This window comes from Aphelocoma coerulescens, chromosome 6, assembly GCF_041296385.1.
Source record: "Aphelocoma coerulescens isolate FSJ_1873_10779 chromosome 6, UR_Acoe_1.0, whole genome shotgun sequence".
NCBI classification, from domain to species: Eukaryota; Metazoa; Chordata; class Aves; order Passeriformes; family Corvidae; genus Aphelocoma; species Aphelocoma coerulescens.
In genome coordinates this window covers 24,628,535-24,652,922 of record NC_091020.1, presented here as the reverse complement: position 1 = coordinate 24,652,922, position 24,388 = coordinate 24,628,535, and the positions used below count along the sequence as shown (strand labels likewise).

Genomic DNA, 24,388 nt, shown 5'->3' with positions numbered 1-24,388 from the left:
ATGACTGGTACTAGGGACAGTTATTGAGCAATGTGTGGATATGCAGGCTCCCACATCCCCTGCACGTGGACTAACCCACAGTGTACACTCTAGCTAGGCAAAAGGCCTCTGAAGAAATGTGTACGTGTCATCATTAACCTCTGCATGTCTGCACACACTGAATCCCTCCCCCACACAGTGTAGCAGCTGCCTTGGCTAAACCATCACTTTGTGTTAGTTTGGTTTTGAGTGAAAGAGACATAAAAAATACCCGGGTGTTTGGGGATTTTTTTTCCTTAGACTGAATTCCTAGATTTGGCCCCTAAAATCAAGAATAGGATCTTCTACAAATAGCAGCTCACTCACAGCCATAAGGAAGAATGAGAAACTACTGCAGCAGATAAGAGTTGTGCCAAACACATAAGAACACAGGTATTATGACATATGCATCTATTAGACATTTCTTTCAAGCATGACTAGCTAGCAAGTAGTTTAATATAATTATTTAGTAAACCCTGACTATGTTATAGGAATACTGTAGTATACAGTCGTTCTTGTAGAAACCAGCTATGTGTGAATCACAAGGAACCATATCAACACCTCCTGTTTAAAACAGTGTTAAGCACTGCATATATAGATACTACATTTTAAATAGCAAGTAAACATCCTGCCCATCAAGGTTCTGTTACCTTTGAACTTCATTTCGACTTTTTTTCTCCCTGCATAAACTGCTCTGGAAAACACCCCAAGGACTTCTGTGGAGGGTGGTGGGAATGCGACAGGGAATGGGAAGGAGGAACAGAGACAGTCAAAGTTCCAGGCGCAGGGACGCAGATGGAGACTGCCTGAGAGGCTTTCAGCACTGCACAGAGAATAGTCCCATGACCCAACATGTCAAGCCATTTGAAAGGATGACTCCTTTCAAAAACAAAGGTGCTGCTTTTCATGGTGCAAGCCACTGGAGTTAGTTTGGTAGTGAGGAATGAACTCAGAAGTGGATCCCTCTTAGGAAGCTCAGGTAGCTGGTGCTTTAGTGACACTAGCTAAAAGCTTATTTTTCCTCCCAGTCCCATCAGGTGGGAAACTTTCCTTCAGCTGACTCAGGGCCCATTCAGCACCCACCAGCTCCCATCAGTAGGACAGATGAGCGTGGCTCTTCAGCCATGTATCAGAGGGAAAGCAGCATCTTCACCCAAGGAGATACCCGTGCATGTGAGCCTGTGTGTACCTCACATTATGGCTCAAACAGGATCAGCAGCACTGGCTTGCAGGACTTCACTCACTAGACCCAAGCACCAGCGCAGGTCCAGGGACATCCAGTGTCACCACCATGGCCATGCAACCCCACACATGACACATCACCCACTCGTGGCTTTTCTTGTGCCAGAGGATGTTGAGTCTCCTCTATCCAGCAGGACTGCTGCATAACTTTGCTGTTTGAAAGCAGGTTTGTGAGTGAAAGAGGGTAAAATGATGCCAGGTGTTCCTCATGACAGTCTGTGTGGGGTTGCACTTGACTATTATAAGCCTAGAATCACAGAATCCTTAAGACTGGAAAAGACCTCTAAGATAACCAAGTCCAACTCTTAACCAGCCCTGCCAAGTCCACCACTAAACCATGTCCCTAAAGTACCACACCTACATGCTTTTTGAACACTCCAGGGACAGTGATTCCACCACTTCCCTGGGCAGCCTGTTACAATTCCTCACTGCTCTTTCAATGAAGAAATTTTTTCCAATATCCAATTTAAACCTCTCCTGGCACAACTTGAGATCATTTCCTCTTGTCCTACTCCTTGCTACTTGGGATAACAGGCTGACCCCCACCTTGCTACACCCTCCTTTCAGGCAGTTGTAGCGAGTGATAAGGTCTCCCCTTTTCTGCAGGCTAAACAACCCCAGCTCCCTCAGCTGGTCCTCAAATTATTTACTCTCTAGACCCTTCAACAGCTCTGTGGCCCTTCTCTGGACTCGCTCCAGCACCTCAATGCCCTTCCTGAATTGAGGGGCCCAGAACTGGACACAGCACTTGAGGTGCAGCCTCGCCAGTGCCCAGCACAGGGGGATAATCCCTGCCCTGGTGCTGCTGGCCTCATTACTGCCGATACAGGCCAGGACGCCATTAGTCTGGGCACACTGCTGGCTCACGTTCAGCTGGCGGTCAGCCAACACCCAACCTCTGTTCTTACATCAGGGCACCCACAGGTTTTAAAAATCAACAACCTGATTTTATGGTTTTTTTGACAGGGTGCCTCCCTCAAGAGCCACTTCAGGAGCTTTTATCTCAATTTACTTTTATGACCCTGCCAAGGTCAGGGTGTGTCCCGGCAGAGGCAGGGACCCGGCACCCAGCTCTGGGCACGTGTCTCAGGGAAACCTGCTGTCTCCCAGGACCAGCTCAGCAGAGCATGTGCAGCATCTCCCCACCTGAGCTAATTTTCAGTGAGCAGTTAGGTGTTTGTAAAAATCCCAGCCCATCCTTGCAATGTGGAGAGGTCACCAGAAATGTCTAGAGGATATTGGCTAATTACCTGTGCTATCTAAAACAAACATTGTCAATCCTAAGGCTACCAGTACAACTCCTTTCAGTATCGTTGCATTCACTTTCAATTACACTTAAGAGAAATGGATACAGATTCTGTTCTCTTTCCTCAGCTATTTTGACACACATCTGAAACACAAATATTCAACAGAAAGATGGAACTGGAGGAACAGTAGCCACAGACAAACCACAAGTGCAGATGTAGTCTATTTTTGTTAAATGTGCCTTTGTAGCACGATTTTTTTTTAAACATAATCCCTATTTTTTGTCAAGTATCACTGTGCTGAACAGAGCAGTGATCACCTCTGTATATAACACAGCCTGTAAGCCCTCTGTTTGAAGAGGAAAATTTGAGTTAATTACCCACATCACCTCATTCGTCTCCATCTCCCAACAAATAAAAAATAAAGAGAAGCACGCTTGCTGGAGTAGAATCGTTGAAAGGCAAAAGTTGCAAGATTACTGTGCAGTGCGCTGCGAGCTGCAGGCAGGAGAAGGCCCCAACAGGAATGCCAAGCCCCTGGCACACACAGGAAACATATATATCTTTTATTCTTTCACTGACCTTTTTTTTTTTTTTTAATTTATTCAAATAATGCTTCAAAGGGGAAAAGGCACTTACAACCACAAGACAACAGCCAGAGCTTCTTTTCTGTTTGTCTTTTGTTTTTGGCAACCCAGCACTACAATTATTCTGCATACTGCATGCATATCATGAGGTTAAATAATAAATAAGGTCAGGCCACAGAAACTTCAGAACACAAACAATGAACAAATAAAAATCTCTCATCTTGCTAAATATCTTTAGGGAGAGAGTCATCTACTTCCTAACTATGTCTATTTGTTCCTTAAACTACAGGGTTTGGACTTGGTAGAAAATATGAGAAGAATCAGGGCTGTAATATGAATATTCACAGTGTAAATGTATATACCTCATGTATCTCTATTCAAAGAAAGGATACAAGATACTCCAAAACCATGTGATGCCTTACCTGTGTCTTCCATATCCATGTTTACTATTGTGACAAGGAAGGGTCTCTGAAAACCCCATTCATACCTCACTGAGCATGCAGCACACTTACTACATCCAATCTCATACAGAACATTTCAGAGCAAAACACAAGTTTAATACTAAGGAGTGCAGTATTCTCACAGAAGTATTTATGGCACGAGATTTATGCAGGCAGGGACATGGCTACTATCGCACGTTGTCCACAGATTCACATTCTGGTTTAATGCTGGCCTGTGCAGGGTATTCCAGTCGCTTACCCCCGCAGTACGTCACCCAGCAAACCCAGGGAGCAGGCTTCACTCACCAGCCTCAGCTTCGTCAATTCGCACCAACATTCCAAACCTTATCAATTCAGCTAAGAAGAAACTGCTGGTGGAAGGGAGAAATAAGGTGACTGCTCTGAGAGCCCGCTCAGCTGCCTGGCAGTAACCTTGCCCTTCGGGGCTGGTGTTTCCCGGTGGGGGCTCTCAGACAGCGCACACGGATACACACGGTCACAGTTACTTTTCCGTCGACCCCGACACCTCCCCCCAAGCCCGTCAGCGCTGCCCGGGCAGGTATCTACGCCTTATCCCCGTGGTGCAGCCAGACGAGCACCATCCCAGCCCGGGCTTTCTCCCCGACCAGCCCCGCTCCTGGAGCGGGATGCTCCGGGAGGACGAGTCGGGCAGAACCCGCATCCCCGGCATCCTCGGCCGCACCTTTCCCAGCCGCCGGAGCGGTCGGTCCTTACCGTAGAGCAGGTTTCTCGTCACCTGCCCCCCCATGTCGGCGCAGCCCCCGGCCGGCTCCGGCTCCGCTCCGCAGTCCCCGGCCCACGCGGGACCCGGCTGCCCCGCGCCGGCAGCCTCCGCCCACCCCCGCGCCTCCCGCCGCGGCACCGGCGCTCCGAGCTGTCATCTTTATTTACATAAGAAGGAGGAGACTTCGCGGCTTCCTGAAATAGCTGCCGGCGTTTCACCGATGCAGCGTGTCCCCCCTCCCCACGCACACAGCGCGGTCCCACAGCGCAGAACGCGGCGGGCGAAGGCATCCACGCGCGGGGCTGCCGGGGGCTGCGGGCCGGGCTGAAACCCGGCGGTACCCGGAGCCCCGGCAACGCTAAGAACAAAGCGGGAGGCACCGCTGACTCCACGGGAGAAAATAAAATATAATAAAATAAAAATTAAGAACTCATTTATAAAACCAAACGACTCTAGCCATGTGAAACTTTCGCTCCCCACTGCAAAACCCTGGAATAAATTAGAATGGGGGAAAAAGAAAAGTTGAACAAAACTTATTACCAGACATCATCACACCAGTCTTCAAACGGCCTTTGCAGGTTAATTATTAATTATTTAATAGCAAAGAAGTGTTCGGAACGCAGAATGGTTCACCAAAGACTGGAATAATGAAAACATTACCCCCCGTAAACTCTTTTGTGCGGGACTCGCATGCTCAGCCCAGATAGAACGCTTCCTGCGCTCCAGCCCATTACCTCTGCTGATGGGTAATGGCCAGCCTTAGAAAAAGCAGGGGCATGCCGAGAGTGGTGCAAGGAGGTGCGCAGGGGAGCGCAGCAAGGGATGGTCCCTCGGTTGCTCTCTGCATCCCGCAGTTCGTGCGGGAGCTTGCTCGTTCTCTCCTCTACATCTCCAGCACCGTATGCCCCTGCCCACTCACTCCTCTCCCTGCATCTCTCCTGTCCACTGCTCTATGGGTAAATTAACACAGCAGGCACCGAGCGGCCACAGCCAGCCCCGGCAGATCCCAGCTGGCTCGCTTAAAACTAGCTCATGCATCTTTATGCAGCGCCGCAGTCGCTCTTCTCTCTGCAAAGGAGCGGGAGTCAAACTTGTGCAGCCGCGAGTGCAGCCCTGCCTCCCAACTCTTACCATGGTGTTGGGCAAATCCTGCCATCCCACTGCCTCGATTCTGCCACCGGAAAAAAGGGAAATAAGATTTTCTCCTGCTTGTGTTGTAAGGATAATTTGCTTAGGACGTCTGTATGCTGAGGTCTCAGCACTTCTGGAGGAAAAAAAAAAAAAAAAAAAAAAAAAAAAAAGGAAAAGGAAAAAAAAAGCAGTGCAAAAAAAGCCCAAGCCAAAAAGCAGAGTCAGGGTGTTTGCACTAGTGCGGCGCGCTTGAGGAAAGCTGCGTCCAGCATTTTCAACCTGGAAGAGGAGCCTCTCCCGAGCCCTCCAGCAGCAGCCAGTCACCACTGCCGGCTCACCCACTGCTCCCACCTGCCCAGCCGAGACGTGCATCCGGACCCCAGAGCCAAGCAGCAGCTCTTCCTCAGCTGAGCAGCGCACAGGCAGCACTCTGCTCATCCCTGCCCAAAGTCACACTCTGCAGAGCTCATGGCAGCTTCTTGGCAGAAAAACCTTACTTTTTTTTCCCTTCTATTCTTTTCCCCTCCCCAGATGATGCTGCATTTACAGCAGCAGCAGGTTGGGGTGAGGACTCGTCCCCAGGAGCACCGTGGTGTGACCCCTACACCCCAACGGGTGCAGGACATCTCTCAGGTCACACCAACCCATCACAGCACCCTGCTCTGCTCCCTGGCCACTGGGGACCCACAGATGCCACAAGGATACTGCTGGTTTCATCTTCTGGGGGGGCACCTCACCCTCTCAGGCTGATGGCAAAGGGTCCAGGAATTTACAACATCAAACACGACATTTCACTTGGAGGAATCTAGATTGACTTGGACATTCAATCCCAAATCTTCTCCCTCAGTTTCTTGTTTCTGCTCTGCTTTCTGTCCTTACCTTAATCTTGCTACAGCTCTGTGAATAATTGACTTCTTGGTTCACTTCCTCAACCAAGAGATTGCTAGAAAAAAAAATATAATTTCATGTTGGCCCAAAAAGGAATGCTTTGTGCGTTGTGCTGAACAAAATGTTTCTTTAACTCAAAATGAAGCATTTTATTTTCAGAGTTATTTTTACCTCATTTTTTCAAGTTATGGTCATTCAATCCAGCTCTGAAATGATGTCTTAAAAAAAAAAAATTAAGCCCTTTGTTTTGAATATACCAAAAGGAAAACTGTGAATTGCTATCGTCTGATTATTTTATTTTTTGCAACTTTTTGGCTTTGTTTGTTTGTCTGAAGAGGAGGGTGGAGAGGGCAGACTGCCAGAATGAGTCATCCTGTTTGGCTTAAGATTATAAACAATTTAAATTTATTTTAAAATTGGGGGGTTTTTCCCAAAAAAATTCAGCATCCCCTCCCACCCCTGAGCTTCCCCCAGTGCTGTGGAGCAGCTCCTGGGGGACACAGCCCCTCAGAGCCATCCACGGCAGTAGAATCGCCTGTCTGCCCTGTTCTGTGATAATTCCTTGAGGATTATTTGCCATATGGCAAATCTTTCCTTCACAGACACATCACACTGAAACTTACTGCTGATTTGCTCTGGTCACCTCCAAGCCCATTTCAGACCTTTATCTATTCCAAATTACTCCTCAGTCTTTCATGTTTCAGGTTCTCCTCTAGACAAAGGGAAAATCTACCTCTTGCCCTGTTCCTGTTTTACCGTTCTCTCTGTCAATACACTCTAGGTCCCCTTGGGGTGTTTCTTTGCCCTTGTCAATAAGGATAAAACCTCCCATTTTTGCGTCAAGTATAAAAATCAATAACATCACCATTTGCACTCCCTTCTAAATCACTGACAAAGGTATTAGGTTGGACCCAACAAAAACCCAGCCCCTAAATCCATTTCCATTCATGAACAGCATCCAGCAAACTCCGGCCAAGCAGCAGAGTTGCTGTCCAAGCCAGGAGGAATCTGCTGCAGGAGTATTCTGAGGCAGTGTCTGATCTTGCTAAATATACTTATTAACCACAAGAGTAGGATGCTGAGGCTGCAGAGCACTTCTGAAAATAGATTCACGGTCATCAAGCTGTGTATTAGCTAAAACCTTGGATCTTTCCAAGCAGCCTTGAGCAGACAATGGGGCACCTCTCCCAGCCCTGCTGGGATAAAACCCCTAGCCCTGCACACCAGGCAGAGTGGCCAGGAAGGGTTATGACTATCTGCATTGCTTTCCTGGGGTCCTGCTAAGAAGGCTGGCAGGTCAGCAAGGAGGATGCTGAAGAACCATCATGGTCTGGGAAAAGACATCCCAACACAGCCAAACAGCCCATTCAACCCTGACTGAGGGAAAGCAGAAGAGATACCTGCAGGGAACCACAGCAGGGAGAACCAGCTCTGCAGAGACCTGTCTTGCACAGGGGGAGACACAGAAAAGCATACAAAGAGAGAAGAAGGAAAGGAAGAAAACTCCATCTCAGGGAGATCAAGCATAAGATCATACTTATGCATAGGCCAGGCCAAGAAAATGAAAATCCAGTTCATGCAAGCCTCATGCAGCTAGAAGTCCCTTGGAACTGGATTTGGCTTTATGGAGAACTGGAGCTTACTCTTCAGTAGCAAGACAAAACAAGAAATAAAATCTCTCTTGATGGGGGTTAAAGGTGCTGCGGGTAGAGACATCCAGCCAAGAAACAGTCCAAAAAGCTTCCTTGAATATCAGCATGGGTAAAAGGTGGGAACTCTAGAAATCAATCTAATATTTGCCAGGTACATGCAATCTCCTCTTAACGATTTTTAGGTTTAAAAGCTGCAATCAGTTTCTCTATTACCACTTACACTTGACTCTATGGTAACAAACAGATTGACTAGAAATTGCCTTTTTTCACTCAGTACAGTAGCTCTCAGCTACTGGAGTTCATCCAGGAAGATGGGATAATTTATGGGAACACATTCTTAGGTCTTTTTTCAGCATGAGTCTCTGACTGCTACTAGAGGGAAACTTCACCTGTACAGAAAACAGACTTCCATCAGGAACCTCTGCCACTGTAACTCCAGAGGAAAAAAGATGTTATCAGCAGGAAAGCATCCAAGAAAAAACATCTCACCAGCATGCACAAGAAACAGCTAGGAAACCTTGCCTTGTATGCATTCTTTTAAAAATAATTTATTGCCATTAATGGAGGTGACTTAGTCGAAAGGTGGGTCTCCACTTTCAATCCTTATCTGTAATGCAAAGACACAGATACTGCTGTAGCAAGCAGTATGCTGATTAGTTGACGTTTATGCAGCCATTTGGGAATATAATGAGTTATGTCATGATTAAGCATTATTACAAAGCTGCAGCTCTGGATTAAAGCCAAATCTCAATGTGTAAGTCAAAGGAAATTCAAAATTCTGGCTCAAATTCTTGAAATCAAAATCACCACTCATACCTACAAGCTAAGGCATTGCAACTGCTAACCCAGGTGGCTCAATTATCCCAATACAATTCTCTGCAGGCACGGCAGGAAGGGGAATTTAAGGACAGGAAAAAATCTTTGGGCTGACTAACCACCTCCCATTTGCACTTAGCTTAAATGAGACATCAGTTGTGTTTGCTTTAGTGACAGGAGCTGTGGCAGCACAGTGGTAAAGGCTGTCTCTGGCAGGGCAATAAAGACATCAGGGAGGTGTTGCAATGGATGTCCTGGTTGTGGACTGATTCGGTGAAGGAGAGCCAGAGGGCTAGTGTCACTGCTCAAGGGCTGTCACCCCTGTTTATGTAAAGCCAAAGCTGCCACAGGACATCCAAGTCTTAACCCTGACACTGCCAGCACTCAGTGTTTTATCATAACCTCCCTGCTTGACTGTCTACAGGCGTGGAAGAGAGAAACAACAGTGTTGGAGAGGGACAAAAAGCTGAGCAAGAAGAAGGATTTCTAAGGAAAGGAACTGAACTGACCTCAGGCCAAATTGCACACAACATTTTTCCATCAGCATGTACATGCTTACAAGCCCCACTGGATGGGGGGTTTATCTTCAAAGAGAGTGACTCAGTGCATGAAGGTGTCAGGCAAGAAATATAAGTCCCAAAAGCCAAGAGTGCTCCCTCTTCCTTGAATACTTTTGGGATAATATATTGAGAAAACCCTGTGGGAAACTAAGAGGAAACAAGGACTAAAAAATCACAGAATTCAATGTAAGATGTGCCTTGCAATAAAATATTGCACTGGGCTAACCAGGAGCTTTAAAACGATACCGAAAAACTGCGTCTGCCTGGGGCAAGGTCCCCTGGAATCTGCCAGAAGCCCATTCCTGAGGGCAAGTATCATGCTGTGCATGACACCAGCTAGGCCTTCAAATGCCTCCAGCTCTGACCTTCATTTCCATGCTAAATTAATAGCTTTGCCTCTCACTGCCATTTCACATTACCACTTCAAGCACAACAAGATTCAAAAGAATCTCAGACTTATCCAAACATAATGGAAAATGAATATAGAAACATGCCATCAGAAGAAACACTGTAATTTTAAAAACCAAAGAAATGCTGATTTATAACACTCACCTGAATGAAGCTGACTTATGTTTTCAGAACTAGAGAGAAAACTGAAGTTTCTATCTTCAAGCAAATATTTTCTTTAATCTCATGAGAATATCTTTATTTTTACTTCAACTGGAGGCACGGCACAATGACAACATGGCAGGACTGAGAAATGTGTTATTTCAAGCCCAGTTCTGTGGCTATTAAATATTTGGAAACTTTGAACAGTATCACGTGATAAGGCACTATGACAGACTTTAGCAACACAAGTATAATGTCTTTCCACACAAAGTTACAGGGAATAGTGGTATAACATATACACTTTTATATTATATAAGTAGCTCATTCACACTTTATCACAGGCAACATCCAAATTCTGCACTGAAAAACTAAATTACCAGCTGGAATCAACAGAATTTTTATGGCATTTTTGCTTTAACACATGACTGCAGAGCAAAAACTACACTCATTTTCACAATATTCCTGTAGGAAGAGGTGATGCCTCTCTGCCTGAGCTAAAAAAGCACATTTCAAGTTTTTTCAAAAATTTAAATGAGGACCTTTTCAAGCAACAGGTTAATTTGCTTTAACAATCTTCATTCAATGCCCTCTGGAAAGGGCACAGGCAGGACTGTGAAACCAAAGAGATAAATAAGGTAATCAGAAAGCACCGGCACCAAGGTCAGATAGACAACTTCCACTCCGGCATGTGATAGCTTTTGAGAGCCTGACTTTTTAATCTTAATAACATTCCCTCAGCATAGAAGTGCAGTTTCTAAAGATTTTTCTTAGCAGATACAATGATAAGAGTGAATAACCCCTCTGTTTCCTGTGCCACCCTTTCTGAGAAAAGCCTCTCACTTCCATGCAGGGATGTTTGTAACCAAGCAAAGGCACTGCATGTTTGTGGTGTAAATATTAGCCCAGCAGAGAAACACCTTTTTATTACCCTGTTCAAAGTCCTTCAGAGAGGACAGTGAAGGGCAGCAGGATCCAAAAGAAACCTTTTGGGTTGGCAAGATGGGCAGGCAGGCTCACACCACATCCATGAGAATGTCCCCCACTGCGTGCCCACAGAAAGTTTTAGCCTGAGCTTTGAAAGGCTCCTGGGGTCACAGAGGACAGTCTATGATCCTCTTCCAGGACTGGCTCCTCATGCACCCCCTCTCACCCCAAAACTTCCCCGTCTCCTGCTACAGGGCCACCTCAGAGGAAATGTGACTTATTTACAGAACTTCCCTGTACAGAGCTGCTTTCACAAGCTCTTTAACACTGGTCTCCAGGGAACTAAAGGAGCTGGAGGTCAAATACTTCAAGGGCAAAATGCATGGCAAGGGTGAATTTTCCAGCCCTGGTGAGAGGAATCCTGCCAGTGTAAATACCAAACAAATCATGTCATGCCTGTTACAGGTGTTGCCCCTTCCCACTCCCTCTGTTCATCTTTTACTCAATGTTCCCTGGCCTTCTGCTCTCCCTCACCAGATACTGGTGTTTTGTACCTTCCCATCCTAGACTCTTTGTGGCCTTTCAAGTTTTACATGAAATTTAGCCTTCCTCCCTTGTAATGTCCTTCAACTCCTTTGTTCTATTATTCAAATTAAAAGACATTTTGAATTCTAACTCAGTCTCGCGTAAGTATCATGAAAGGTCCCAACCGAGATGCAGTAGACTGGGAGCAGCTATTACTGGAATGAGAAAAGAGTTTTGGTTCTTCAGCTCAGGAAAACATGACTTAATTAGCACAAAAAATCAGAGCTTTACCTTCATCAAATGCCACTTGTTCTATACCTACTTTATCAAAGCACAGAGCAGATGAACATCAAGTGTAAGTACTGTACTGAGTAGAGCAATGGTCATGTTTCCCTCCAGTCACTTCTCCATCCCACATCTCCATTTCCAGGAGGAGGGATCAGAGCAGGACATGAGATTCATATTACCAAATGCAGAAAAATGTCCATATCCCTAGGATCTAAACCATGCTAATATATTCACCACTGCAGCATCTAGACTGAGTGTCTGTGACCTACCGCAGCTTCTTGTGATCGGCTGCAAACTTCTGCAAACCAAAACAACACTGCTCCTGCCATTGCGCCTCTTCCTGCCATGCACCATGCCTCCAATCCAAAGGTCTTTTTCACTGCTCCTTCCTCCCTCCTCCCAATTCTTTGTCTCAGCAACCTCTTCTGTGCCGCCCACACACTTGGAGAGCAGACCAATCTGGCAAGCTCAAATAACAACAAAAAAAGGAAAGAAAAGGAAAAAAGAAGTCGTTTGCTGGCCTAGAAGACTCCTCTGTATTTTTATCTGGAGGGAGCAATCAAATCTCTTTTCCTTTCACCAGGAACCAAAGGGAATGGCGATGGATCCCAAGGCCTCACATTCTCACAAATCAGCCCTCACAAAAATAAGGGGGAAAGGCTGGTATTTCTTCTGGACACACAGGCACCTTTGAACAGGAATATTAAGCTTCTTTTTAACCTTCTTGCACCACCAAGCACCAGTTAAAAATACCAATTTTTACAAGGTGGGGTTGGATTAGCCAGTTTTCTTGTTTGTTTTTCTCAAAAAGAGCTGAGGACAAGCTTTGCAGCCTGGAGGTTGGTTAAGCAGCCAGGCAGTTGTTGGCACTTCAGGGGCTGCTGGGCTCGCTGGGCATGTGCCCACACACACAGCACAAGAAGGGAGTTTGGAAGGGTGCAGCACCCCCTCAGTGCCCACATGGCACTGGCAGCATTTACCCATTGAGGTCCCAGTTCTGCAATCTCACCAGCACATACAAAAAACCCACTCTGGCATAAAGCATCTAATGACATTAATGGCACACAGCACAGTGATACGGTCCAGGCATGTGGAAATAATCACAGGCCCAGAACCCAGGATGACTGATTTTTTTCCCATTCAACATATGTTTTACTTAGATGTCTGCTTCTTCCCACCCTTCCTTCTCTCGGTCTCCCAAACTATTATTTGGTTTTGGGGGAACAGAGAAAAACATTTTTATAACAGAAACATTATATCACACCTATCTAAGAAAAAAAAATGCTTAACTTAGATCTAAACAAGACATTTTATTAAATACACACATTCCTAATAATAGGCAGGATTTGACCCCAGCACAACTGGTCACTTGAGCAGATAAAATACATCTGAACTCTGTTTAGCATGAGGGGCTAAAAATAATGTTTGTGATTAGCATCAAAGAAGTTGAGTTTCAATGAGGAATAAACACTGCTTATTAGGACGAAAGTATGTTCTACAGGATGACTCAAAAACTCTAAGCTATTCTGTGCAGCTATTTGCTTGTTCAAGGTGACGTGTGAGCCATACCCCAGGCTAGTAAAAATCAGCAGTTACATCATTTACAGCACCAATCCAAACACAATGTCTCTCCCTGCCTATCAGGTCATCTTAACTCAGCTGTTCTTATGTCCTGGAGACGTTTTAGCTGCACAAAAGCATTTCCACTTTTGCAGTTTCGTGCCAGCTATGATGACTCCTGTCACTTTTGCCTTATCTAGCCACATGGACAAAATGTCCATCTTCAACAGCTTTATCAGCACAGTTGCAGCCACAGTCATCATAATGCTGACAGTCTTTAACCAGGCTTTCACCAAGTATCCACCTACACTGCTCTATTGAAAGCAAATCCTCACCTGTGCCTCTAGAAGTAGATCAGCCACCACACTCTGCCAAATTTTCTAAACTGGACATTTTCACACATCTCCTCTTGTCATGTAACTTGAGGGGCCAATGCCACCACCACTTTGGTGGCAGCAGCATGTCCTTGTCCACAGGAGACACCTGCACTTCCCAGGGGAACTCCTACTTGACTGTTACCCAGCTTTTACCTCCAAAGAGAAAACACAGACAACTGATGCTCAGTGCTCCCCAACTTCAACCAGATCTTCATCAAATTGCACTCTGCCACACTTCCAACTCACGCACAGTGAACTCAGTCCACTGACATTTCCAAGACCTCATTCAAGGTCTGACTGTGGTCTCACCCCCACTTCAGAGAGTATTTGCCCTTCAGCTTCAGCGAGAGGGCAGAAGAGAATGTTTTTCATTAATGTAGTGTAGTTAAGAAGTATAAATCTTTTTCTGTCCATCTTAAGACAGGAACATTAGATATGGGCATGACAAGATAAATATCTCTGCATGTTCCATGTTAGCAGCACAGGTCTGTACATTACATGGACATGATGATATTTCAGATGATGGTCCTTTTAACAGCTTCAAGTCTACTGAAGATCCATGTCTTAGGAGTTTGTGAACTTCCCAGACATTAGTTTTTGCTTCACGACAAATCCCAGTACCAGCTGTCAAGGCAGAGCTTTATTTAAGAGAATATGTACGAGACCATACCACAGTGCCCTTAGCAACTCCCCTTCAAACACACTGCTCTTGGGGAGGGCAGGGAGCCACCTGTCCCTGGATGCTCCAACACCAGAGTTTACTTGCTGGTCACTCCTTCTGGATATTGCTCATGCTAACCTAAAGCTCAGTAACTACTTTTTTTTCCTCACAGCCTACACTACATTGCTGACACCATTTATCCATCTGCTGCTTCACACGTCTGTGAAACACCTAACAGACTCAAAACTCAGGCGATGCAGAGAAGCATCTTTATCCAATACCTTATTTCACCTTCTAGCAAACAGAAGCAGTGTCTGTCCCACACAGCAGGGATGGACCCCTAGCTGGGTAAGACCACAGTCTGAGCCAATACTTGTTGGGATTTAGACAACTTGAGCCAATGAAGGAGACTTTGAAGATGTTGAAATTTGTGTGGAAGAGTTGTGTAAAGACAGAAATATTTAAAGGAAATGGGCACAATGAAGAGGAAAGACATTTTTTCTGGCTTATGAAAATTAAACATACACAAGGCTTTATCTGCCGCTACTGAAATCAACAAGAATTTTGCCAGTGAAGCAAAACAAAAGCAGAAATGGAAACAGCATCTGACATTTGCTATGTTAGACTCATACAAATTGCTGTAGTTAGTAGCCTATGAGATAGATAAATAATACACCATAGGCAGCATATGATTTTAAACTTTCATTTTCACAGTACAAAGGTGTCATAATCTGGAGAGTTTTGATGCTTGTAAAAGCTGGTTACACTGACTCATATTTAGGAAGAGATTTTCCATTTGGATAGACATGTTAAATCTATAAAGACACCAAACGAAAGAACATGAGAGAGAAAAATAGATTGAAATACAACACAGAAGTAGAAGATAATTTAGATAAAACTTGTTGTAAATAATTTATTGTTGAAGTAGCCTTCAAACTTAAGTTCTTGGAACATAAAAGGCAGATTATTTCTGTGAATTATTGTTTGGGAACTGATCATATAAGCCTCAGAGGCTTATCCAGTATAAATGAAAGCATCTGGCCTTGTATCTTTAAGACCATAATGAGATGGCTGCTGAGCAGTCACTATGGAAAGCATGATATTCAGAAATTAGTATCTCTCTGAGCATAGAACATATGATGAAGATAACAAGGCAGAACAGAGAAACAGGACTTGGACTATCACATCAGGCATACTCGATGGATTAGTCATGCAGGCAGCAGACCTGCACTGGGGGACAGCAGAAGAATGGGGTAAGGAACCTAACCCTAAACAATTAACCTTTGAGTAAATAGCAGAGCATTATCAAGCCAAGACAACTAGATCCAGGTCTAGCATTTCAGGGCAGTCAAAGCTGGGGTTAGGTCCTACTCTGGGATCTGTGCTTTTTAGGGATATTTCCACAATTTCCGGCCTGTGGAATGAAATAGGCTCTGATATCATCATTTTCTAAATACTATCTGCACAGCAGATGTTTTGTGTGTGCACACTATCCCTCAAGCTTCTACCATCTGTTTTTTTACCTAACAAGTCAGGTGTTCACATTTTTTAATCAAAATAATAAAATGGGCAGGTTTTGCCTCCTAAAGAAAATATGGGGGCTCTTCGCTTATTCCCTGCACTCTTGCAAAACCTTGTTAGAAATGAAAAAAAAAATAGTTATTTGGAGCACTAGGTGGAATGATTCCCCTTTAGTCACAGGCAAAATTACAGAGTAGGACTGTAAGAAGGTGAATTGGCAGTACACACAATGGGGCCTGACACCACCTGGCTTTCTTCTCCCTTTTTAAATAAGCAGAGAGTTAACATGAAGAAGCACCATGGAGACAGAAAGCTCCGACACCAGGCAAGGTGTGGTGAGGAGGCAGAGCAATGCTGGATGAATGCTGACATCTAAACATGCCAGCAAGGCCAGCAAGGGCCAGGGATATCACAGATGGGTCAGATCCCAAGTCCTTTGAGGACCTCAGACTGCCATCCCTGATCAGCTGAGGGTCAGGCCCACGGTGAGATGAGAGGCAACCACCATCTGATGCACAGAACTGGGACACACTGCTCGAGAGCTGCCCTCTCCTCTACCCTCTTCCCACGAGGGATGAAAGCCAAGCAACAAAGAACTTTTTAATGGACTATCACAGGTGATGGACCAGCTGTGACACTTGGCAAGTTTGTTACCAGCCCCAGAGAAAGGGCAATCATTGCAAATGTCATGTGGCTTAAGTTCAGCATCTTTTCTGATTACTGTTTGTGTACAGGAAGCTTCCCTGCTGGAGCCAGTTCTTTTGCTATTTCTTCATATTCAAATAGGATTTATACTGTTAAATTAAAAAAAACTCTTTTAAACCTACTTTAAAGTTAAAAGATGCAAAAATCAAACAGCATGAATGACTCTCCTCATTGCCCAAGCCTTACAACACAGCCACAATATCACAGTTCTCCCTCAGCCAGACTGCAAACATTTGCAGTGCTCTGAAATGGTCATGGCAAATATGAACCCACCATATGTAAAAGTAAGTTCCATTCATCACTGATTAATGCACAGACAAGCAAAACTCTGCTAACAGAAATACGTGGAGAAAGTGTATTTCCCCTCCCAAACCAAACAGCTACAATCACCCAACCAGCAAGAAGAGGCATTATACAAAGGGCTCTGTCACGTGCCAGGGAAATGAACAGTAAATGAAAAATAATTATGAACAGGTCAGAAGCAATTAACTGTTCAACCAGGAGCAGACAAACTTTAGATAACTAACACAGATATAGAAACATCATGGATTTACCAAAGTCAATTCAGGAACTGGGAATGGGACCACTCAAACTGTTCACTCCACACAGAGCACCCAGTCTAAGGTGCCACTGCAGCCTACAGTGACCCTTCCCACCGTTCCCAGGCCACCTTCAAGGGGTAACCTTCTGTGCAGCCACCACCATCCTAGGCTTCTCCGCTCATGTTCCCAGCAAAGTGGCAATTTCAAGAGTGATTTTTCTTCCTTGTGATGTGAAAAATGATGAAAAGCAAAATCTCCTTTCCTAGAGGTCACCTGTTCAGCCAGTTTAGTTGACACATGCTATCTTCAGCATCCAGAGGGACTCTGGAAGATGGCTGACTGCCAACAGCAATGAAATCTGGAAAAAACCCACAGCTGTAACAGGGTTTGCTCCATGCCCAGTCCAGAGGATAACGTCCACAGCACCCTCTTACACTGCAGCTCACTCATTTCACTGTGCTTACACCATCAGCTGGTGGCAAAACATGACTAAGGCACTTTATTGCTTTGAGGCTTAAGAACAAAATGTCTCATACAGCAGAGCCTGCTCTGATTGTTGACAGAGTTAGACCAAGGCTGTGGATGGAGACCACGATCTCACCAGTCATTCCCCACTCCTCTTTCCATGTGGAGCAGGCTCTCCATATGCCTGTCTTCCTCCTGGTCACTAAACTTGTCTTTGCTCATTCATCCGTGGTTTGGGGCAGGGGACAACACAGGGATGCCCAAGGTCATCCTTACCACTGCTCTATCCAAATGGGAGCCAAGGAAAAGACAAGGAGAGAAGGGTTTTCTCCCACAAACATGAGGATGGGTGACAGTGGGGCAGCACTGCTGCCACAGCTTTTGCTGCTCCTTACACAGCTGCTCTTCTCTCTGAGTCAGCTCCCCTTCACCATGCACGGAGCACAGCACTCTTTGCTAAGTCATATAGAAAAGGAGACAAGGAAACTAAATGCAACTCTGAGTTACTGTGTTATGCAGAGTGGGTGCTGCACTGCTCAACACCACAGTCTGCTCTGTGCTCGTAGGCTTCGCTCTGCCATGGCTTGATAAATAATTAATTGCAGGGAGCCCCAGAGCCTCTGTTCAGTCCAGGAGCTTTATGTGGCAAATGAGTCATGAGGAGTTAGAGGGACAGAACAGAGAGATACAGCACCAATGGAGAACACCTGCCCTATTTCTACAACTAGAATAGACCTAAGCCATCCTCTGAGCTCACCCCTTCTCTAAACCATTTCTCACACTTTCATACAGCTGAGAAGAACGTGTGTGAGAAAGGAAAATAGCCACGTGTTTTGTCAAACCCCAGAGATGCTAAGTGTTCTACAGTTTAAGAGGCCAAGGTACACAGTACCTTACAAATAGATACATGTTTCCACGATTGGAAGTAACTAAGTCAAAATTCTGTAGTCATAGCACCAAACAGCTTCTGTTTAGCATCATCCTAAATTTGTTCACAGTTTCTTACATCTACCTTGAGACAAGCAGAGCAGCAGCAGAAAAACTAAATATAAATATACAACTTAAAAACTAATCAAGCAGAATGCAACTTTTCTTATATCAGTCCTTCAAAGCCTTCAAGACACCTGTACATCCATCAGGAAAAAAACACCCCAAACTTACAAAAACAAGAGAACCTGAGAGAAAGATTTTTAGGTTTCATGCCATAAAACAGAAAAAACACCACAATAGCATGGCCAGCCTTCTACAAGCTGTCTTTAACACAAGTTGCTGGGACATCTTTTAAAAAAGCACTGCACACATCTTCACTTTGCTTTAGAGTAACAGAAAATTGGGATTTTTTGTCACCTCATCTCAGCAGCAGTTTGCAAAAATGGTTTTCAGCATTCAACTAGTTTCTGTTCCAGAATTAGCAAAATACCTTCCCAGAGCTATCACGGGGGAAAAGCAAGAGGTGCGTGCTCTCTCAGACTCCTGGCTGCTCATAGAGTGGCTGGACACACTGCTCCCCTGAGGATTTTTAAAGTTGCCTGTTATTTCAGTGTGACACTGGAGCATTTTGTTGTATTATTCCATAAAATCAAAACCCAGCATCTCCAATTATATCAAGGCACCCTCACTTTCAGAGATGACTTGCCCATTTTAACAAAGGGATCCTTTTAAGTTGCTGTCCTCAAGCCCACCAGACCTCACGCTGGGGTGAATGTGGAGGGGGAGGCAGGGAATTGTGCCATTTTGTGCCATTATTCAAATCCCTGGTAACAACAATGCCTGAGAATTTAAATGACTTAGCATCTAAGTGGATTCACTGGAAATACTTTCAAATTTTTTTCATAGCAGATAGCCTGAAGATATACAAAGACTGGAAAGTGCATTCAAGATGCTGAATCTGATGTTGCTGTCTATTTATGTCAGTACAATTTCCAAATCAAAATACTGAAGCAAATGGTCTTCCCCAGGGAGTAGATGTTTGAATGCAGGGATGGGGACCAATTTAAGAACATAGGTACAAATGAAATGTTCCTTCTGTTCCAGCCTTCTCAAGCGAGGTGAATTGTGATTCACAGAAAGGAGATGACTACACCAGAGACAAGTATGAAAATTTAATTTCATTTTCTCTAACAGTGGACTGCTGGAATTTAGGAGAGTTTCTTTCCAAGTGAGATGCTACCTCATGCAGTAAGACAGTATCTGATGTTTTTAAAAGCAGCAGTAATGTTCTCCAAGTCAGATGCATACAGAATACAGTCTCTGAAGCTATTCTGCACAAATAACTATTTTTCTCTTGTACTTGGTTGCAAATTAGGTTTTAAAGGGCTTCCCTACTTCCCAACAGTGAGTGAAACACTATGTGTGAATGACTTGTGGAAGAAAGAAAGCATAGCAGGTTCACTGGATGCTGCAATGCGTGAGGATTTTCCATTTGCTTCTTACAAGCTCACTGCCTTTGCATCTAAAAATATGTTATTATACTATTTATATTTCAGCAACATCTTGGATCAAAGCAGGATAAAGGCATCCTTTTGCCAGGCTCCGTACATAGTTACGGGTAAATAATTCCCATTCTTTTGGATCCAGCTCCATAGCTGGAGCTGCATTACAGGACAACACTGGCCCTCATGACCCAGCCCTCCCCAGAGTGTGCACGGGCACTCCTAAGCTGTGCAATGCTTTAGTGCCCCTGTAAGCAAAGCACTGCTTTGGGTCACACTCTGCAAACAGCTTTATATTGTTTTTTTGCATGGGTAAATATGAGACCATGGCACCCTAGCAACTCAACGGCAACAGAAGATAGGTTCAGAAGGAAATTAAGAATCATTCTTCCTTCCCCACTTGCTATCTAGCTTTTAGCAAGATCAGAAACTACGACTCAAAAAGCTGGGTTCTATTTCCAGTGCTTGCAATGGTTTTCTGACCATGTCTGTCTGTTCCTAGTTTCTAAATTTACAAGATAAAGATCATAAATTTCCTCCACTTTGGACAGATTAGGAGATCTTTAAATGACAAGTACTATATAAAAGAGTACAGGTTTCTGCCAGAGTACTACTTAATAGATGGCCTCTTAGACAGCAAAGCAACAGGTAGAGTAAGCAACACCTAAGCAAGTCACATGCTCTCTTCACCGAGATTCAAGCAAGAACTTGTCTTTTAGAGGAAGTCAAAAGCCCTAGGCAAGAGGTAAAGGACTTCTTTATATATTCCAGCCTTTTTTACCCCAAGGTTTTGACAAGCGTGGATCCATCAGTAAGTACTTTGTTGAGAGGTATTGATTGCTACTGTGATATCACCACTGTTCTGGCTCAGCACAGCTTTCATGTTTTCTCCACTGTCATTCTAAAACTAAGACAGTGGCCAGTTTGTCAGTAAGTTGTCTCTGCAACCAAGTCTTCAACCACTTTTCAACATCACTGATTTAACTGCTGTATCTACAGCAGAGCGAAGTCTGTGCTTGTGCCATAAATGAAAGGGGGATGCAAACTGAACCTGGACACAAGGCTTGAAATTACTTGTAAATTCTCACCACGGTTATAAAAGGGCCACTTCAATATGAAACAGAGATAGTGAACAAATCCTGGAATAAGCTTTTAAAGAGAGAAGAATCCAGGCCAAATGGAAACACACGAAGTATAATTTATAATGAGCAATGTGTAAAAAGCTATCCAAATCATGGAGCTCAAAATGAGAATAAACAGTGATCTTCCAATAGGGACAAGTAAGATAAGGTAAGTATCTGCTAAAAGGCTGAACTCTGAGTAACCCTTGGGTGTTACCAACTGCTTGAACAAGTCGTCAGTACGTTTCACTAATGGCCAAAAAAGACTGTAGCAAAAATATTGCATATTCAATAAGGCTAACAGGAATTTAGTACCTGTCAGTGCGACTGTTGCTCAGCAGTTAAATATGTAAAAAATAGACTTGTAATCCACTTTTGCCTGCTATGAGCACAGCTGATCCTGCAAGATAACTGATCTGCCCAAGAAGATGGAACAATGCCTGCAGTCATCCAAAATACTGCAATAAAGAACAAACAAACAAAAAAAGCTAAGCCTCACTCAGAGCACACATCATGTACATTCCCACCTTGTTCTGCAGGGGCACCAGTGGAAGTCAGCAGGATTACTGTGAAATATGAAATGCATTGGCTGTAAACACCTGGAAGAGTGTCAGCCCACAACAGAAAACAAAAGACAAATTCTCTTTAAAAAAATTTTATACACTTCGAGGTGTTTTTACATTTGTTAAGGCTCTTTGACAGATCACATCAACACTAACTGGTGGAAATAAAAATTAAGTGCAGAGCAAAGCTATTCAGGTATTAGAAGGAAGAGTTCTAGGGCGCTCCTGGAGCACTGTTGGACAGAAGTAGAGATTGCAACCCAGGTGGCTGGAAAAATACAGTCCCCAGGTGCAGTTGGGAGCCTCCAACCATGGGTTCAATTGTTCAACCATGTTTATTTTCAGAGTGATGACTGCCTTTCAGTAGTTACTTCGTTTGAGATGACACAGACCCCATGTTCTTAGCCTAGAACAGGTTTAGTTCTTAACTAGGTAGACCCTTAAAATATAAAGTGACAACTCTAATATGGAAACTTTTCCCCCGCCCCAGCCTTCCCCAGACCTATGGGAACAGGAACCATCATCCAGCACTTTATATCTTCTCTGAGGTGGGTGAGATATTCACTGAGTGTTGATGACAACGTCTGACTGGCAAGCAGTCATTATCCCATGGGAATGAGGAAATGTGCAAACACACTGGAAACATGACCATGTGTCACGCTGGCATCAATCACCTCTCACCACAGACAGCAGTCAGCACTGCAGACAATGAACCACCGAGGGCAGCAGGGCTCTTGCAGGGCTCTGTAACTCCACATTGCTTTTTCCTGAGCCTTCCAGAAGAAAACAAAAGGTGAACCCTAGACAGCGAAAGACACATGAGATGACACAACTGCCCATCACTAAGCATAACAGCAGAACTTGGCCAGCTCAACAAGTATCTCAAGCGTTTCTTGCCAGGTACTTGAGTTTCCAGCAGAGATGCTGCAGTTTCTTCCAAAAATGTTGTCTTCTTAAACAAACTGGACAGATTGTTGTGGAGATGCTAAGAGAATGTCAATCTGCTAAATGTCAGAAGGATTTTGACTAAACTAGGAAGAAAAATGGTCAGGACTTGCAGCTATATAATTAGTAACAAATCTTTAATTCTACATGTTTGGATAGCAAGGCTGATTTAGAATCAATTGCTGAAGTGGAACAGCCGAGAGGACAGATTCAGATCTTCTCTGTATCAGTAGAAATGCAGAGTAGCTCCAAAAAAAGTATGTAATACTGCAACAGTTCGATCCATGCAGCCCAGCAAAGCTAATTTAATGAAAACACTGCCTTTTTTTTTTTTTTTCCTATTTCCATCTTTTTACCTATTCATGAAATGCACGCACGCCCAGGAAGACTGAAGCTCCTCAAAGGCAGGGGCTGAGCTGGGAACAGGTCCCAGAGTGGCCAAATTTCAAGTCAACTGTTTGTTTCAACATGTGAAAGCTCAGGCCCCAGACTCCTTTCCTTCTTGTAGTCTCTTTCTGTAAACAGAAGTTTCACTGAGGAAAGATATGAAGAGAGGAAAATCCTGGGCAGCTTGTTCCTGCTTATGTGATTTATCCATGGAGTTGGGCTTCCATGGCAGACACCAGACTTCCAGCAGACTGTTAGGACACTTAAGAAAGAAGCTCTTTTGAAATGCCTAAGTTTCTTTAAATTCACAAAAGAGCATGAAAATCACAGCCTCTATCTGAAAACTGTTTTGTGAAGTGACACATCTTTACATTTTACACACTATTCATATAATCTGTAGAAGAGAGTTAGTAGCTGACTGACACTAAGATGTTGAACACCTTCCAGCCCAGAAATGCTTGCAGTGTGCCAGCTCTACATAAATTGAATCTTGAGTTACAAGGACTGAGGGTGCTGCGTGTCACCATAGAAGGGATGTTGAGTTTTATTGGACATTGGACAAATTGTTATCTTCTCCTCCCCAGGAAGGTGTTGCTACCAGCAACTTGAGACATTGCCATCACCATCTGTAACAAAGGAAGCAAGGCCAGAAATTTTTGTCTCCTTTCTCATGTCAGGAAGGGTGTTTTTACAACAGATGAGCAAGAGTGGTGAAGAAATCAAGAATAATTCAGAAAGCATGGAAATAAAACTAATACCAGTTGCTTCGGACACACAAAAAATGTATTACAGAAATATACCACATACAGTCTTGTATCCTCTTGATACAATCTCCTCTTGATGACTTTAACATGGTAGTTTTGGATGAGTCAGTGGGAGATCTGCCCAAGAAAAACCTCAGGACTGCACCCTCCAAAATTATCTTCACCAAAATCCAGCCTTAATGTGTCCCCACAATATATTTTGTGTCATTCCAAAGATTAATTTTGGCTTACCAAAATTCTTTGGCTAGTTAAAGCAAGGACAAAAATAGTGGTGTCCACCAAACTGAAAGGAAAACAACATCTCAAAGCCTTTTGTCTTCACAGTAATTTCAGAGTTATGCTAACAATACCAAGGTGGCATATGACATTCATAGGGGGGTCTCATCACTCTCTTTAGCACCAAGTAAGAGGGAGGCAAGTGCAAGGTTCAGATTTTGGTGGCTGAGTGTGATGCAAAAACATGTGGGAAGGAAGAAGCTACTGAAGGGCACTGAAAAGGAAAGCAGTGGGATGGGGCTTGGGTTTTCACTTCTGACAAAGGAATGTTTTATTAAGCATGAAATGGTTTATTAATGGACAGTAACACTTTTTAAAGGACCACTACTGGCTTGCACAAGGAATACCACCTAAGGCAAGTGGGAGAAATCTCAGTTTCCAAGTCCTTGTTTCAGACTCTTCACAGCATTGGAGTCCTTTCCATGTTCCAGGGGAAGTATTTTGTCCAAGGTCACATAGA

At 44.2% G+C, this 24,388-nt stretch overlaps 1 protein-coding gene across 2 annotated transcripts in view; it reads right to left on the bottom strand.

The window, feature by feature from the left end:
- Positions 1 to 24,388, bottom strand: part of NEURL1 (neuralized E3 ubiquitin protein ligase 1) — a 145,147-nt gene that overhangs the window by 79,365 nt on the left and 41,394 nt on the right. Inside the window, exon 1 of one of the 2 annotated variants that reach the window (XM_069019952.1) lies at positions 4,267 to 4,307. The exons of the other annotated variant lie outside the window; for it this stretch is intronic. Coding sequence (XP_068876053.1) covers positions 4,267 to 4,300 — 34 coding nt within the window. The 5' untranslated portion in view covers positions 4,301 to 4,307. Of the gene's footprint in view, positions 1 to 4,266; positions 4,308 to 24,388 lie in introns of those variants that run through there. 2 annotated transcript variants of the gene reach the window in all.